A 17,418-nucleotide genomic window follows, 5' to 3' on the forward strand; every position below is an offset into this window, starting at 1 on the left:
GACTTTTTTGAATGCATTTGAGGAATGGTAATTGAATCAACATAATTCTGGTTTCTTTTGTTCTCTCTGAAGTCAGGTGATCCTTGGACAGCCATCTTTTTGCAGCTTTTCAAATATGAAAGTGGTCAGTTTTTCAAACATAATTAGTTTGCAATTCAATATTCTGGGGGATGACGACAATCAAGTTTACTGATGCCTTCACACAGTTTCTCAAAATTGTAAAGATTTATACAAATTTTCCTAGACCTTGAACCCTGACACAGCTTTGACTGTATCTTCTCTGCTCCTAGTGAACTTACTGCACAGTAAGGAAAACAGCATCCACACACTAGCAATGAGAACAGGATGAAGAACACCTAATTTTAGCTACTTTTCTGTGGTCGAATTCAGAGCAGTCCAATATGAAGAATGAGTAGGGGATGACCATTTAGACATTCTATACGAATTGACATGGTAACACAGTGGTTGGGTTACTGCACGCATAGTTCAGAAGCATCAACAGAATACTGAGAGTTTAAAATCTACTCACTTAAATTTAAAACTTTGAGATCAAATTTGAAGTACAGATAAACAATGAGCAGGTTAGGGTCGGTTGTAGAAAGTATCTCGCTGGGAGGTTATTCTGATCACAACTAAAAATAGTAATGAGAAATTATAGCATAGCACAAGAAATATAGAAAAATAAACCTTGGGTACAAAAATTCATTTAATAAGCACTTTGAAGACAGTTCTAGCTTTTGAAATATTGTACAAAAAAAATTAGAAAATATTTTGGAAAAAAGTGAAAAAAATGAACAGCAATAGAGCGGGGAAGGTTTCTGTAAAGATTGTCCATACATCATGATTCAGTCTCATTTTCATCTGCATCTTTGTCAGGATTATCTTCTGGTTCTTTCTCATCGTGCAGCTGTTTCTTCCAGAGCTTGGCCATTGCAAGTAGTTTGAGGTTTGGCTGGTTGGCAGCATCTTCTGGGAAGATGTAATCGTAATACTCTTCCCAACCAGCGTCTGTCTGTAAATTAAGAAAATTATTGGAAAATGTTACTTAGTGAAATCATGTCAAGTTTAATATAGTCATGTTCAGGATTCCAAAATAATTAATCCGCTTTATTTTTACATTTCCTTGAAAAGAGGCAAGTTTCCCGAGCACTAAGCCTCTGTAAAACCAGAGACAATTTATCATCGGTTGCAAAATAAGATGGGTAAATAGCCAAGATTTCAGGGACATTTACTTTAATTAAAAGAAAAGTCTCACCTCTATTTGTTGCATGATCGTTTGCAGTTCTCTACAATACTTAAGCAGGTTTATAGTTAATTATATATTTGGCCATTAGTTTAGTAACAATGAGATTTCCCCCTTTGTCACCAAAACAAGCAACTTTACGGATGCTTTGCCTTACCCCATCTTCTGCCTGCAGCTTTCTCCTCTTCTTGACACGTCCTGGCATGAGTTTTCGCACTCTTTCTTGTGAAGACTCTGTGCCAAATTCTGTTTCAAAGTCCCTCCAGGACTCCAAGAATATGAGTCGTTCTTCTTTTTCCTCACAGTTCCGTAGAGATCTGTTGGCGTCCTCATAAATTTGTCGGCATCTGGATATGCGTTCTGGCACATCCACAGAAAGCTCAAATTGAACATAACTGATCCATACCTACAGAAACAGAAACAGTCATTGTAATTTCAAAAGATTGACAGCACAAAAATACAATAGCATGGATTAAAAATCTCCTTCTATTTCCTCCAGTCCCACAGTGGCACTTGCTACAATAATGAATGTGATAAAGGCGCCTATTTCAGGAGTAACATAGCAGAAAATTATAAAGTAGTTTCTAATCAATCAGGTTCAGATAGTGTAAAATTTATGGAACTGTATACTAGTTACCTAATAGTAAAATTAGATTACAACTCATTCACTTGTCGGTAACAACAATATTTTCTGGTTTTGATTTTACATTGATGAAAACTCCAAGCATTGCTTTGCCCTTAACATTTTTATACAATGTGATTCTTTGATTTTAATAGCCATCAATTCATATGATTAGTAAATTATCTAATATTAAATTATCTAACATTTTGAACGAAGTACTTCAGCCTTCCTGGGGCCAGAAGGATGTCTCAGAGAGGGTGCAGAATGTTCTCAAGGGGGAGAGGGACCAGCAGGAGGTCATTGTACACATTGGAGCCAATGACATAGGAAGGCAAAACGATGAGATTTTGAAGGGAGAATATAGAGAGCGAGGTAGGAATTTAAAAAGGAGATCCTCGAGAGTAGTAATATCTGGATTACTCCCGGTGCTGCGAGCTAGTGAGGTTAGGAATAGGAGGATAGAGCAGATGAATGCATGGCTGAGGAGTTGGCGTATGGTAGAAGGATTCACATTTTTTGGATCATTGGATTCTCTTCTGGGGTAGAAGACCTGTACAAGGAGGACGGATTGCACATGAATTGGAAGGGAGATTTGCTCGAGCTGCTCAGGAGGATTTAAACTATTAAGGTGGGGGGGGGGGGGTGGAACCCAGGGAGATAGTGAGGAAAGAGATCAATCTGAGACTGGTACAGTTGAGGAAAGAAGCAAGTCAGTCAGGGTAGGCAGGGACAAAGCAGAGAACAAGGTAGGACTGATAAGTTAAACTGCATTTATTTCAATGCAAGAGGCCTAGCAGGAAAGGCAGATGAACTCAGGGCATGGTTAGGAACATGGGACTGGGATATCATAGCAATTACAGAAATGTGGCTCAGGAATGGACAGGACTGGCAGCTTAATGTTCCAGGATACAAATGCTACACGAAGGATAGAAAGGGAGGCAAGAGAGGAGGGGGACTGGTGTTTTTGATAAGGGATAGCATTACAGCTGTACTGAGGGAGGATATTCCCGGAAATACATCCGGGGAAGTTATTTGGGTGGAACTGAGATATAAGAAAGGGATGATCACATTATTGGAATGGTATTATAGACCCCCTAATAGAGGGAAATTGAGAAACAGATTTTAAGGAGATCTTGGTTATCTGTAAGAATAATAGGGTGGTTATGGTAGAGGATTTTAACTTTCCAAACATCGACTGGACTGCCATAGAGTTAAGGGTTAAGTGTTAGTGTGGGAGCACTTTGGGGTCATGGCCATAATTCTATTTGTTTTAAAATCGTGATGGAAAAAGGATAGACCAGATCTAAAAGTTGAATTCTAAATTGGAGGAAGGCTAATTTTGACGGTATTAGGCAAGAACTTTCAAAAGTTGATTGGGTGCAGATGTTCGCAGATTGGCTAGAAAATGGGAAGCTTTCAGAAATGAAATAACGAGAGTACAGAGACAGCATATTCCTGTTAGGGTGAAAGAAAAGGCTGGTAGGTGAATGGAATGCTGAATGATGAAAGAAATTGAGAGTTTGGTTAAGAAAAAGGAAGCATATGTCAAGATAGATCATATGAATACTTAGAAGAGTATAAAGGCAGTAGGAGTATACTTAAGAAGGAAATCAGGAGGACAAAAAGGGCACATGAGATAGCTTTGGCAAATAGAGTAACGAGGGAGAGAATAGGGCCCCTCAAAGATCAGCAAAGCGGCCTTTATGTGGAACCGCAGGAGCTGGGAGAGATACTAAACTTGTATTTTACATCAGTGTTTAGTGTTGAAAGGACATGGAAGGTATAGAATGTAGGGAAATAGATGATGATATCTTGAAAAATGTCCATATTACATTGGAGGAAGTGCTGGATGTCCTGAAATGCAGAAAAGTGGATAACGCCCCAGGACTTGATCAGGTGTACCCTCAAACATGTGGGAAGCTAAAGAAGTGATTGTTTGACCCCTTGCAGAGATATTTGTATCAATAGTCACAGGTGAGGTGCCGGAAGACTGGAGGTTGGCTAATGTGGTGCCACTGTTTAAGAAGGGTGATAAGGACAAGCCAGGGAACTATAGACCAGTGAGCATGACGTCGGCGGTGGGCAAGTTGTTGGAGGGAATCCTGAGGGATAGGATTTACATGTATTTGGAAAGGCAAGAACTGATTAGGGATAGTCAATATGGCATTGTGCATGCAAAACCGTGTCTCACAAACTTGACTGAGTTTTTTGAAGAAGTAACAAAGAGGATTGATATGGGCAGAGCAGTAGATGTGATCTATATGGACTTCAGTAAGGCGTTTGACAAGGTTCCCCATGGGAGACTGGTAAGCAAAGTTAGATCTCATGAAATACAGGGAGATCTAGTCATTTGGATACAGAACTGGCTCAAAGAAAGAAGACAGACAGTGGTGGTGGAGGGTTATTTTTCAGATTGGAGGCCTGTGACCAGTGGAGTGCCACAAGGATCGGTGCTGGGTCCTCTACTTGTCGTCATTTATATAAATGATTTGGATGTGAGCATAAGAGGTATAGTTAGTACGTTTGCAGATTACACTGAAATTGAAGGTGTAGTGGACAGCGAAGAAGGTTACCTCCGATTAAAACAAGATCTTGATCAGATGGGCCAATGGGCTGAGAAGTGGCAGATAGAGTTTAATTTAGATAAATGTGAGGTGCTGCATTTTTGAAAAGCAAGCCTTAGCAGGACTTACACATAATGGCAAAGTCCTGGGATATTTGCCTGGTGCTGGCAAGTGGGACTAGCTTGGGTTGGGATATCTGGTCGGCATGGACGAGTTGGGACTGAAGGGGCTGTTTCCATGCTGTACATCTTTATGACTCTATATAATTCTCATTTATTAAAGCAAGTTATCATTCTGAACCTAGATGCAAAAAATGTTCATCAGTTCAATTCCAGGGATGACGAGGTTGTCCAATCAGAAGAGGTTGTGTACAAAGGACCTATACTTCAAGAATTAGAGCTCATCCTTTTGAATCCTAAGATTCTATTTTCCCTGGCTACTGAAACTTGAACCAGAGAGAATAGTTTCAGGATAAGGGTGGCCATTTTAGACTGAGATGAGGTGAAATTGCTTCACTCAAAGGTGATTCTCAGCCACAGAGGGCTTTGGTGCTCAATCGTTCAGTATACTCAAGATGGAGATTCTTGAAATCTATGATCAATATCAGTGGATTTGAGAATTAATGAAAAATTGGAACCAAAGTCTAAAATCAGCCAAAATGTTTATGAACAGGTGGAGCAGACTCTCTAGGAGCTGTATGGTCTACTTTAGCTCCAATGCCAATGATTTTATAACGGGTGTCACAATTCTAGATTAGTATAATGGTCTTAACTATAAACTGGCATACCTTAACGTGCTGTGTACGTTGAAGTAGGCACCTGTACAGGTTTCTTGTTCTTTCGTATTCTTCTTGCTCAATTTCAAAGTCTATATAAGACTTCCAAAGAACCTGAAAAGTAACGCAGTTAATAAAATTACATAATTTGGTATTTTAAGAAAAACATTATAAGTTGTTAACATTCAAGATTTCTGGACTTTAAAAATTATAGGATGCTAATGTGTCTTGTATTCTTACAGTCCAAAAAAATAGGTTGAACTGATCCAAGACCAACTCGAAGGTGTACAGTCTTGGAATAAGAGGTACAGATCTTCATTTTATACTATGAATTGTACTTGACTTTGGTTTATGAAGGTTGTTACTGACAGTCAAAACAATGAGATACCATTTGAGGTGTAGTTATTTTGCACCATTTTCTCAAAGTATTGACAAGACTTCTGCTTCCAGAAGATGAAGCCTTGAAACTAATATCAGATCAGTGAAATGTACAACCATTCAGCAGTAATAATCTGAAGTAACATACGTGAGATAACACAGGAGCTTTTATAAATATTTGAGGTGTTGCAAAGTTCCCTAATCAATCTCTAAATGAACTATTATTTGTTGCCTTCATTCATTCCCTTTCAGGAAAATATTTAAACACCACAATCCCGTCTTTTAGGAGGGAAAAAATATTCCTTCAGTAACTCAGTCACAAAGCTTTTTTCTTTTAATCACATGTGACTGAGCTGAAAAGGACATTTTACAAAATTTTGGCATAGCACATTTAGCTGCTGTTTTAACGAACTGTTAAGATTTTTGATAAGGAAATACAAAAGCAAAAATAAACTCAAAATACTATAGAATTTTTTAAAATGCCCTCTAATATCATAACTAGTACAAATTTGCAATTTTTGAAACCCTTGCTTTTGCAGTATTACTTGGTATTTGAGCAGTTACAATATGCCATGAGCTAAATGCACTATTTAAAAGGACTAACTTAGAAATCGCAACACAAAAATAAATTCAAATTTTATTTTCTATTAGTTTTGTGGCAGGATCATACACAAAACCAACGGAGTGACTAAATGGTAGTTTCTCTAAATCTAATATTCCTCTTAATTTCATTGAGTCTTACAGGAGGCTGGGTTGAGGGAACAAACATCATTTGAAAGACGAAATGGAGTGAATGCTAGAGAACAAAAGCTCAAGTATACAGGACAATGGTTTATATTTACCTTAGGATTTCCAGTTACTACGAGAGCTAAGCAAAGCCAGAGAAAACAGGCAACTTTAAATAGACAGCTACATTACTAGAGTGAGCTGCTGCTTGGTTATTTAATGCAAAGGAATCTTAAACATGATACTTTGAGAACGGATTGAAAGCCAGTATTACACAAAAAGAAAATATTTGGTGACATAAATACAAAAGGTAAATGAGATCTTTGGTAATTGGATGTAAAATCACAAGGAGGACTCTTTAGATTTGTACAATTTAGAGGGTCATGGCAACTGCAAAGATAAACCAAAATGACATAATGAACGAAATCTCATTGTTATAAAGACAGCTTTAAAAACTGGGGCTTTCTCCACTCTGGAACAAAATACATAAATCGGATTAATAGAAAACGAAAGAATTGCAGATGCTGGAAATCAGAAACAAAATCAGAAATTGCTTGAAAACCTAAGCAGGTCTGGCAGCACCTGTTGAGAGAAAGCAGGGTAACTGGACCTCAAACATGAACTTTGCTTTCTCTCCATAGAGGCTGTCCAGTAGTCTCTGGTTTTGTTTCAGGTTAATGGATGTTTTCAAGATGGTGCAAGAACAGCATCCAATACCTGATAAGCAGAAATTCCCTCCAATTAAACAGTGGAAAGAATGAAGCCATTACTTTTTGAGCCACTGCAAACTCAGTTCCTCTTATCACTCTCCCTTTCCCAAGTGCTTAGGAGTCTGAGTCAGATTGATCACAACCTTGGACTTATATCTTGTCCTGAAATGAGCTTCCCAGAAAAGTGGTAAGGCAAAGCCGGGGAATGATAGATCAGTGAGCCTGACATCAGTGATAGGCAAGTTGTTGTTGGGGATTCTGAGGGATACAATTCAACATATATACTCACATATAGGTCGATCCTTATTATTTTTGGCTAAAGAATCTTGTATTTTCGATATATCTCATGTATAAGTCATATACACGAGATATATCATTCTAAACCTCTTAAAACTGCATGTTCCGATTAACCCACTTAAAGTTGCATTCATTCATTCATACCTGTGACTCTACTGATCACTCTTTGTTTACTATATTGTGTATCAATTCATTCAAAACTCTACTCAACTCACTTGGTTTACTACAGCACGTTTTGATTCGTTCATTCATTCAGACCGGTACTAAGTCTATCAGTATTTATCACACTTTGTTCACTATACATCCAAAAGCTAATATCGTTAAAAAGTTAATCATTTTAATTGTGCCATTATATCTGAATAAAAGTGAGATATATTAGCTACACACCGGTATATCTTCAATTCTTTGACAAATTTGTTAATGTTGTTGATATTCATAACATACGAGAGTAAATGGGAGGGAAACAGAAGAATTTGGCGGGAAAGTTGAAAATGGTCACACATTCAGAATTTCATAAATGTTTCATTTTAAATGTGCCATTATACCAGGCCATGGCAATGTTGAACAGTGTGATTTTCCAGGATTTCAATGAATTTTGACGTTAATTTTTCATACTGGTCTCTTGCTTTTTTCCGGTCATTACCTTTACTGTAATTCAGTGTGTTTTTCTTCTTTACCTGGGATTAGTTGTGTGATCAAATTGACTTTTGCTAATAATACAGTATTACAAACTGCAGCATGAATTTCAGCCCCTCAAAATTTGTGCCCGTGTATTAGTCGACCCTCTAAATTGAACCTTTTAAAATAGTCTTAAAAATTTGACCTGTACAGTAGTATATATGGTATGTTTTTGGAATGGCAAGGAATAATTAGCGATACTAGACATGGCTTTGTGCATGGGTTTTTTGAAGAAGTGACGAAGAGGATTGATAAAGGCAGAGCCATGGATGTTGTCTATATGGACTTCAGTAAAGCATCCAATAAGGTTCTGCTGGTTGACTGGTTTACAAGATTAGAGCACATGGAATACAAGAGGAACTAGCTATCTGGATACAAAATTGGTATGAAGGCAGAAGACAGAGGGTGGTAGTGGCTGAGGGTAGCTTTTTGGCCTGGAGGCCTGTGACTAGGGGTGTGCAGCAGGGATTGGTGGTGAGTCCACTGCTTTTGTCATTTATATAAATAATTTGGATGTGAATATAAGAGTTGGTAAGTTTGCAGATGACACCAAAACTGGAGGTGTAGTGGACAGCGAAGGATGTTACCTCAGAGTACAATGGGATCTTGATCAGATGGGCTGAAGAACGGCAGATGGGAGTTTACTCTAGATAATCGTGAGGTGGTACACTTCGGTAGGGCAAATCAGGGCAGGTCTTATATAATTAACGGTATGGTCCTGGGGAGTGACTAGGGCCCTTCAACAATCAGCAAGGCAGCCTGTGTGTGGAGCCGGAGGAGATACTAATTGAATATTTTGCATCAGTGTTTACTGTGGAGAAGGACATGGATGATATAGAATGTGTGGAAATAGATGGTGACATCTTGAAAAATATCCATATTACACAGGAGGTGATGCTAGATGTCATGAAATGCATAAAAGTGGATAAATCGCCAGGACCTGATCAGGTGTATCCTAGAACTCTGCAGGAAGCTAGGGAAGTGATTGCTGGGCCCCTTGTTGAGATACTTGTATCGTTGATAGTCACAGGTGAGGTGCTGGAAAACTGGAGGTTGGCTAACGTGGTGCCACTATTTAAGAAAGGTGGTACCAGTGAGCATTATCAACTGACTTGTATAAAGCGGATGAGTTTCCTTTGATCGGGGCCTCTTTTGACTCGACTTCGCACGCCTGTGAAAAGTGTCAAAGGGGGTCACCTAGCTTGTACAGGCTTTAATAAACTTGAACTGTTAGAAGTTGATGTATGCAAATTGCATCTCGTATGTGTGAAACCTCGGGAAAGAACCTAAAAGTCCACTACTTTTTATGATTTATATAAATGATTTGAATGCAAACACAGGAGTTATAATTAGTATGTTTCCAGATGACACCAAAACTGGAGGTGTAGTGGACAACAAAGAAGGTTATCTCAGAGTACAATGGAATTTTGATCAGATGGGCCAATGGTCTGAAGAGTGGCAGATGGAGTTTAATTTAGATTAAAGTGAGATGCTGCATTTTGGAAAAGCAAATCACAGCAGGACTTATATATTTAATGGTAAGGTCCTGGGGAGTCCAGATTCATAGTTCCTTTAAAGTAGAGTCGTACGTAGATAGGATAGTGAAGGCGGCGTTTGTTATGCTTTCCTTTATTGGTCGGAGCACTGAGTATAGGAGTTGGGAGGTCATGTTGCGGCTGTACAGAACACTGGTGAGGCCACATCTAGAATATTGCGTGCAATTCTGGTCTCCTTCCTGTCAGAAGGATATTGTGAAACTTGAAAGAGTTCAGAAAAGATTTACAAGGATGTTGACAGGGTTGGAGGATGTGAGCTACAGGGAGAGGCTGAATAGGCTGGGGCTGTTTTCCCTGGAGCGTGAAGGCTGAGGAGTGACCTTACACAGGATTATAAAATCATGAGGGGCATGGGTAGAATAAATAGACAAGGTCTTTTCCCTGGGTGGGGAGTCCATAAGTAGAGGGCATAGGTTTAGGGTGAGGGGGGAAAAATATACAAGGGTCCTAAGGGGCAACTTTTTCACGCAGAGGGTGATGCGTGTATGAAATGAACTGCTAGAGGAAGTGGTCAATGCTGGTACAATTACAGCATTTAAAGGGCATCTGGATGGGTATGTAAATAGGAAAGAGTTTAGAGGAAAATGGGTGAATTGCTGGCAAATGGGACTAGATTAGGTTACGATATCTGGTCAGCTTGGATGAGTTGGACCATAAGGTCTGTTTCCGTGCTGTACGTCCCCATGACTCTATGAGTGTTACCAAGCAAAGAGAGTTTGGAGTGCAGTTTTATGTTCTTTGAAAGTGGAGTTGCAGGTAGACAGGGTAGTGAAGGAGGTGTTTGGTATGCTTGCCTTTATTGGTCAGTGCATTGAGCGTTGAAGTTGGGCAGTCATGTTGCAGCTGTACATGACATTGGTTAGCCACCTTTGGAACACAGCAATCAATTGTAGTATCTCTACAATGGGAAAGATGTTGCTGAACCTGAAAGGGTTCAGAAAAGATTTACAAGGATTCTGCTAAGGTTGGAGGGTTTGAGCTAGAGGGAGAGGCTGAATAGGCTGGGGCTGTTTTTGATCAAGCATCAGCACTGAGAGGTGACCTTAGAGGTTTATAAGATCATGAGGGGCACAGAGTGGGTAAGTAGTCAAAGTCTTTTCCCCAGGGTAGCAGATTCCAAAACTAGATTTAAGGAGAGAGGAGAAAGATTTAAAAGGAACCTAAGGGGCAATTTTTTCACGGAATGAACTGCCAGAGGAAGTGGTGAGACTAGTAAAATTACAACATTACAGAGGCATCTGGATGGGTATATGAAAAGGAAGGGTTTAAGAGGGATATGGGCCAATTGCTGGCAAATGGGACTAGATTAATTTGGGATATCTGGTAGGCATGGAGGTGGACCGAAGGATCTGTTTTTGTGCTGACTCCATCTATACTACAATCGAGACTATTTCCAGCCCTGACTTATGGCCTGACTTTAACCTTACTTAGTTTATCTGCTGCAGAAACTTTCATCCATCTCTCTGTTACTGCTGGACTCAATTATACCCACCCATTCTTGGTCAGTATCCTAAATGCTACTTTTCCCAGACTTGAAGCTATTCAAAATTTGCTGTCCATGTCTTAGCTTGCACAAAGTTCTGCCCACTGATATTCCTCTGCTAACCAATTTACACTGGGCTTCCAGTTGAACACAGCTTCAGTTTTGAAATTCACATCTTTGTTTACAAACCAACCCATGATCTCTCTCTCTCTCCCTACTTCTGAATTCTCTTTCGACTATATAACTACCCTCTCTTCCAGGACTCACCAATTCCTGGTTTCTTGAGAGCAATCTTAATTTTAAACACTCCACTCATGCCCTGGACTGCCTAAGCACTAATATTTGAAATTCTTTCCCAATATCTTACTTCTGTCTTTCCTGCATAATTCTTACAGTACTCAAACTATAAAAAGGATGGTGGGTAAATCTGCCTCTGAAAAACCCCAAATTCCGCAGAGAGAAAAAAAACAATAAAGGGGGCAACAAATTATAGAAAGGTTGCCCTGATACAAGACAGACAGAACCTGCAAGGAACTTACATTCCATATTTTCCATCAAACTTCCTAAGATGAGTTGCAGAAAGATAATGTTAAATGCTTATACAAATCAAATTTGCTGTTGTAGATGGGTCAAGTTTAAGAGCTAACACTATCAAACCACGCTGAACGCTCGAGTTTGTTATCATTTGACAAATCAGGAAATAAGATATTATCAACACACTTGGAGTTAACAGAAGTGGGAAAGTTCAGTGTATATTTTGTTTGAAAATTAACCTAAACTGATTATCTGGTTATAACGGACATAAGATGATAGGTGATGTTTGCAATTTAATAGTGAAAAGAATCCCTCTCCTTAACAAGTTGTCTATTATTAGTGAAAATTCAATAAAGTGTTTGAAAGCGTGATGACTAGCTAGTTTGCAAATACAGAATCTTCACAGACACATGACTGAAAGAACTGTAACTTCCTACTGGATATAGTGGATTGGTCATTTGAACATGGCCTTATTTAGGTGACATCACTTCCTATAGATATAAAGCAGAATAACTGAAGGGTTTTAAGCACATTCAGTCTTAAAAGTAACCAATTTCTAAGCATTGAATGAGTGATTGAAAACCATGGCTTTACATCGTCAAGGTAATAAACACTTATAGAGAAAGTACATAATATAAAATCTCCTTTTCTTCCATGAAGAATTAGTTAAGAATAACACAGCTATAACCATACATTGAAAAGCTAATCACTACTTACTGCATGTGTTGAGAAATCATCTAATTCCTAAATTTGTCATAAATACTTACTTGATATTGCAAGTAATGGCCTTGTTACAAAATGTGTTGCTTAATGCATGTGCAATTGTCAAAATTATTAATGACATTGGAGAACTGACCAAATCTCTTACCTCTGGCATATCTAGCCTAGGTTGGCCAATTGCCAATTCATAGATTGCACGAGCCCGTTCAATATCACCCAGAATGGTCTCCAACTCAGCAAATTTAATCCAAGTAGTGCAGTTCTCTGGTGAAAACTCGAGGTATTTTTCATAGAGTTTCCTACACCGATCAAACTCACGAAGCTGGAGCTCTAGTTCAATATATCCTTTGAACAGCTTGTTCTTTGGACATTTTCCTATGCCAGTACCCTGAAGATGTGTAGAAAGAAACATTCCAACAAATTATTACGCAGTAATGTACAGTTTTTCCTGATCCAGAATAAAGAATCTGCTTTAGTTAACAGGTTCGCTGCAAAAATAAAAGCAGGCAGCATAATATGGCATGGCATGGCATGGTGGTGTAGGACAGACAACTTTATAATGTCCTTTAAAAATTAAGAAAAATCATAATTTGATGGGAAATAGTAAAGTAACCAATTCTATAAAGTTTAGATATCTAAAACACAAAAATACTACACACAGACAGATCGATTAGCAACTAGAATGAGAAAATAACCAAGTTTCTGGTTCTCTGTTTCTTTTAGATGCCAAACTGTTACTGGTTTCAAAATAGTTCAGCATTTGTTCATTTTTAAACATGAATGTTGTCCAACGGAACTAATAGTTGAACTAAGTGCATTCTGATGTCAGCACTTTTCTCTCAGCAATATGGAATTCAAATTATTTTATTTTTAGGTTTAGGATCTGGTGGGTGGTGTCAAGAACTTATACTTAAATGTACTTTCCCATCTCAAGAACCTATTTGTAATTTTAACATTCTAATCTCGAGGGGATTTTACCTGGTATTGGTAAAATCTTGCATTTTGCTTCCCCGAAGATTCAGCAGCTTAGTCCATTAAGAGGCCAAGCCCTGTATGGCAATATCTCAAATTCAATTACCATCTGTGCCAAGTTAAACTAATCTCTAGTCTGGGTGATAATAATGCTGCTGCAGTTAGCCTCAGGGTCTCCACGTTGGGAATGGGAAAATCAGTCGGGGTTTTCCCCCCTCTGCCGGCTATCCACTTAACACCTGCTATAAAGGCACGTTGTGTGCGTGGATATTAGCTGAGGACAGAGTCAGCTGCAGTCTTGTCACCTCCTCTGGTGTGCAATCTATTGATATTAATTTCATATAAAGGGCATCTGGTATCTCAAAAAGTAATGCTTGTCTTCAGGACAAATAATGGACTAAATAGGTAAAAATAAATAATACGTTTGCAAAGAAAGTCAATCAATTGCCTTGGCAACTGGATTCTGCTGTTAATTGTTGCACACATCTGCCAAAACCAGCACTGTGACAGCCAATGTTTCAGAAAAACAGCATAATGCTGCAATGAAAATATATATGAAATTTATGAGTGTCTAAATTAACTATCATATCCAAAAGCTAATAAAGATACATTTCTGCAAAATAATAAATCATTAAAGTTGTTTGGCACTTACTAAAGCCCTCCTGGCGAGAGATAGGTTCTTCTGTCGAACTTCAAATTGCGCATATAGCAGCCACAATTTAGCAAACGTGAACTAAAAGCACAAGATGTTAAGATCAGAGGTGAAAGTGAATTCATGAAATAGTATTTTAAATTATTCTAAATTACACTGGAGTGAGAGACACACAATCATTTTGGATCTGAAGCCCATTGTGCCATGACGGTCAGACCTTAATTTGTACGAAACAGAACATTATAGAATAGTTCAAAGTTGTGAACATCTCAATCATCTGTAATCTTCCCCATTATTTTACTTTATTAAAGAATCATGTAAAACAGAAGAGCCTTTATCAGTTCCTTCAAAAGGGAGAGCCTTAAGAGAAGAAAGATCAAAGATACCAAATACTTGTGGAATTTCAACAACAAATGTACTGTTTTACAAGTTGCAAATTTGAAAATGCACAGGCAATTTTGATTTAAACCCAAGGCCAAAATACAATCTTCAATGATTTATTTCAGAGTAATTCTGACAGATTACTCGCAGTAAATTCCAGCAGCGAGAAAAAAAGTTTACATTTATATAGTATCTTTTAAGACCTCAGCTATTTTTGAAGTGCAGTCATTGTTGTAGGGAAATTCAATGATGAATTGTGCAAGGTGGAAATTGTTAAGAAAAAATAATTTTTATTTTAGTATGCTGGTTGAAGAATAAATGATGGCCAGGCCACAGAGTGAACTTCCCATCTCTTTGAATGGTGCTATGAATTTTGTTTAGTGTCGACCTTAAAAGTCTCAAAGCCTCGGTGTAACCTCTGATTCAAAAGATGGCACCTCCTAAATACTACACAGAAGCCTCAGTCTGGATTACATGCTGACATCCTGGAGCTGGGCTGCTTGCACAGACAAGTTATGCAGAGCCAAAATTAATAACTAAGTACTTTTGGGAGAAAGGATAGTGACATTTTTCCAAGCTAGCGGTTCCAGAGATAAACGATGCAATGAATTATCTTATTCTATGCGTTTTCTGGATATGACGAAGAAATCAGCTGAATTGATGTACTTCTGTCAGAATCCATGTATGTCCAATTTAGACAAGGACACTTAATTACATTAGCTCAGGACTGCACAGCCACACCTTTTTATGAGGGATGAGTTCCAAGCATGCTTGATACACTTGTCTAGTCTTCTCTGGATCCTGTACAGGAAGAGAAATTGAAGTTATAGAAAATATTTTCATAAATATCACAATTTTTTTCTGCAAATGCTAGATCATTTGTGATTTAAAAACTAAAATGCATAGATTTTTATTAACAAAGATATTAGGGAATATGGGTAAAGGCAGATATATGGAGTTAGGTTGCAGATCAATCATGATCTGACATGAAGGTAGAACAAACTCCAGTGGTGAACTGGCTGATTCCTATCCTCGAGGAGAAAGTGAGGTCTGCAGATGCTGGAGATCAGAGATGGAAATGTGTTGCTGGAAGGAAGATTGCAGGTTAGGAAGGCGGTGCTGAATTTGATGGATTTGACTGAGACAGGGTGGGGGGAGGGGGAAATGAGGAAACTGGTGAAATCTGAGTTCATCCCTTGTGGTTGGAGGGTTCCTAGCTGGAAGATGAGGCGTTCTTCCTCCAACCGTTGTTTTGTTGTGGTCTGACGATGGAGGATTCCAAAGACCTGCATATCCTTGGTGGAGTGGGAGGGGGAATTGAAATGTTGGGCTACAGGGTGGTTGGGTTGGTTGGTCCGGGTGTCCCAGAGGTGTTCTCTGAAATGCTCCGCAAGTAGCCTGTTCCCTGGATGCTGCCTGACCTGCTGCGCTTTTCCAGCAACACATTTCCAGCGCTGATTCCTATCCTCCTCAATTTAACCTATCCAAAATATATTTGAGAAATTACAAGTTAACTTCTTCTCAAAAATCTCTTCAACCTAGCCTGCTGGGATAAGGGACACGAAATTGTTCTAGGTGAGGAGCATGAAACAGGCTTATAGCGAAGTAGCAGCCAATTATAGAGTAAGCCAATTTTTATACTCTACTGACTTGGAAAATATCACCATGATTTTTAATTTCAAATCAAGCAAAAGCAATAAAAAGGCAAAGACCCCAGAAAATATTGTGAACTATTATTCAGTGAACTTCATTGTAAAGACAAGTAGATTCTGTGAAACATTGGAAGCCAGATCTGAGAGTCTTTTTTTCCACTATATATAGTGGAACTTTGGTCTGAAACAGTATTCCAGTTATTGCAATATAGAAAGTGACATCATATTCCCAACATTATTACAAATTTTGGTACTGCAGCTTATCAAAGCAGATCACATTTTTGTTTTAGAAGTTGTTGAAGAATAGTAAATAAAAAAAATCAGTGTTTCAATTATATAAAAAAAACACTTCCCAGATGAATAATCGGATAAGCAGATTGTCTGTCCGTTTTTATCTACAGAACCTGTGCAACCATGGAAAATGTAGCTGCAAAGTAACCTCGCATTATATAATTTGTCGACAAACTGAAGTCAAATCAGTACCTTTGCCTCCAATTCTTCAAACAACGCATAGTTGACCCATAAGTAAATATATCTCCTCCAGTGCCTCTTTTCCTGAATGGGTGGTACATTGGCTATTGCACGCTCATATACTTCATGTACTGTATCAAGATCTCCATCGCTTTCAACTAGTCGAAGGTAGTCAAACCAGGCATCATAATTATGTGGATTCGCCTTTCAGAAATGTACAGGATCTTAAATTATTTACTATATATTGATATGGTAGATTATTTTAAACTTATTTTAAAGAACACATTTTTCTCACGCGCCAACCACACCAACAGCATGCTAATGAATGCCACCAACCAAATGGCGTGATTTTTTTTCTGCTTCCATGCCAATAAAAAGATTACATTTTAGGATAGAAAATGTTCATGACTGGGACAGCATCTGAGTTCCCTTCCACAATGTGATCTTAAACCATCGTTACTATGGTATAGAGAGCTACTGAGCATGATCACAAGTTCAGTCATGTCAGCAGGCATTCGTGAGATCTCAAAATATGACAACAGCAGAGTCAGGCAAAAACAATTATCCACTGCATCATTTGGCTAGCATAGCAAATTCAGGGAATCATCTCTCATTAGGCTAAGATTCTTTGTACTAAAACACTAGTTTCTCCAGTGAAGCTCATCAACCCTTATTGTTGTGTTGCAAATTTTGTCATTTACATAAATGATTTGGATGCAAGCATAAGAGGTCCAGTTAGTAAGTTTGCAGATGATACCAAAATTGGAGGTGTAGTGAACAGCGAAGAGGGTTACCTCAGATTACAACAGGATCTGGACCAGATGGGCCAATGGAGTTTAATTCAGATAAATGCGAGGTCCTGCATTTTGGGAAAGCAAATCTTAGCAGGACTTATACACTGAATGGTAAGGTCCTAGGGAGTGTTACTGAACAAAGAGACCTTGGAGTGCAGGTTCATAGCTCCTTGAAAGTGGAGTCGCAGGTAGATAGGATAGTGAAGAAGG

The 17,418-nt window shown here is 38.5% G+C and overlaps 1 protein-coding gene across 1 annotated transcript in view; it reads right to left on the reverse strand.

Annotated features, from left to right (window-relative positions):
• Positions 1-688: 688 nt before the first annotated feature.
• Positions 689-17,418, reverse strand: part of crnkl1 (crooked neck pre-mRNA splicing factor 1) — a 37,819-nt gene continuing 21,089 nt past the window's right edge. The window contains exons 8-14 of the mRNA XM_043696526.1: positions 16,427-16,618; positions 15,033-15,092; positions 13,911-13,991; positions 12,435-12,674; positions 5,217-5,318; positions 1,401-1,649; positions 689-1,012 (exon numbers count right to left, since the gene is read on the reverse strand). Coding sequence (XP_043552461.1) covers positions 839-1,012; positions 1,401-1,649; positions 5,217-5,318; positions 12,435-12,674; positions 13,911-13,991; positions 15,033-15,092; positions 16,427-16,618 — 1,098 coding nt within the window. The 3' untranslated portion in view covers positions 689-838. The remainder of the gene's footprint in view (positions 1,013-1,400; positions 1,650-5,216; positions 5,319-12,434; positions 12,675-13,910; positions 13,992-15,032; positions 15,093-16,426; positions 16,619-17,418) is intronic.

This window comes from Chiloscyllium plagiosum, chromosome 9 (genome assembly GCF_004010195.1).
Source record: "Chiloscyllium plagiosum isolate BGI_BamShark_2017 chromosome 9, ASM401019v2, whole genome shotgun sequence".
Taxonomy (NCBI): Eukaryota; Metazoa; Chordata; class Chondrichthyes; order Orectolobiformes; family Hemiscylliidae; genus Chiloscyllium; species Chiloscyllium plagiosum.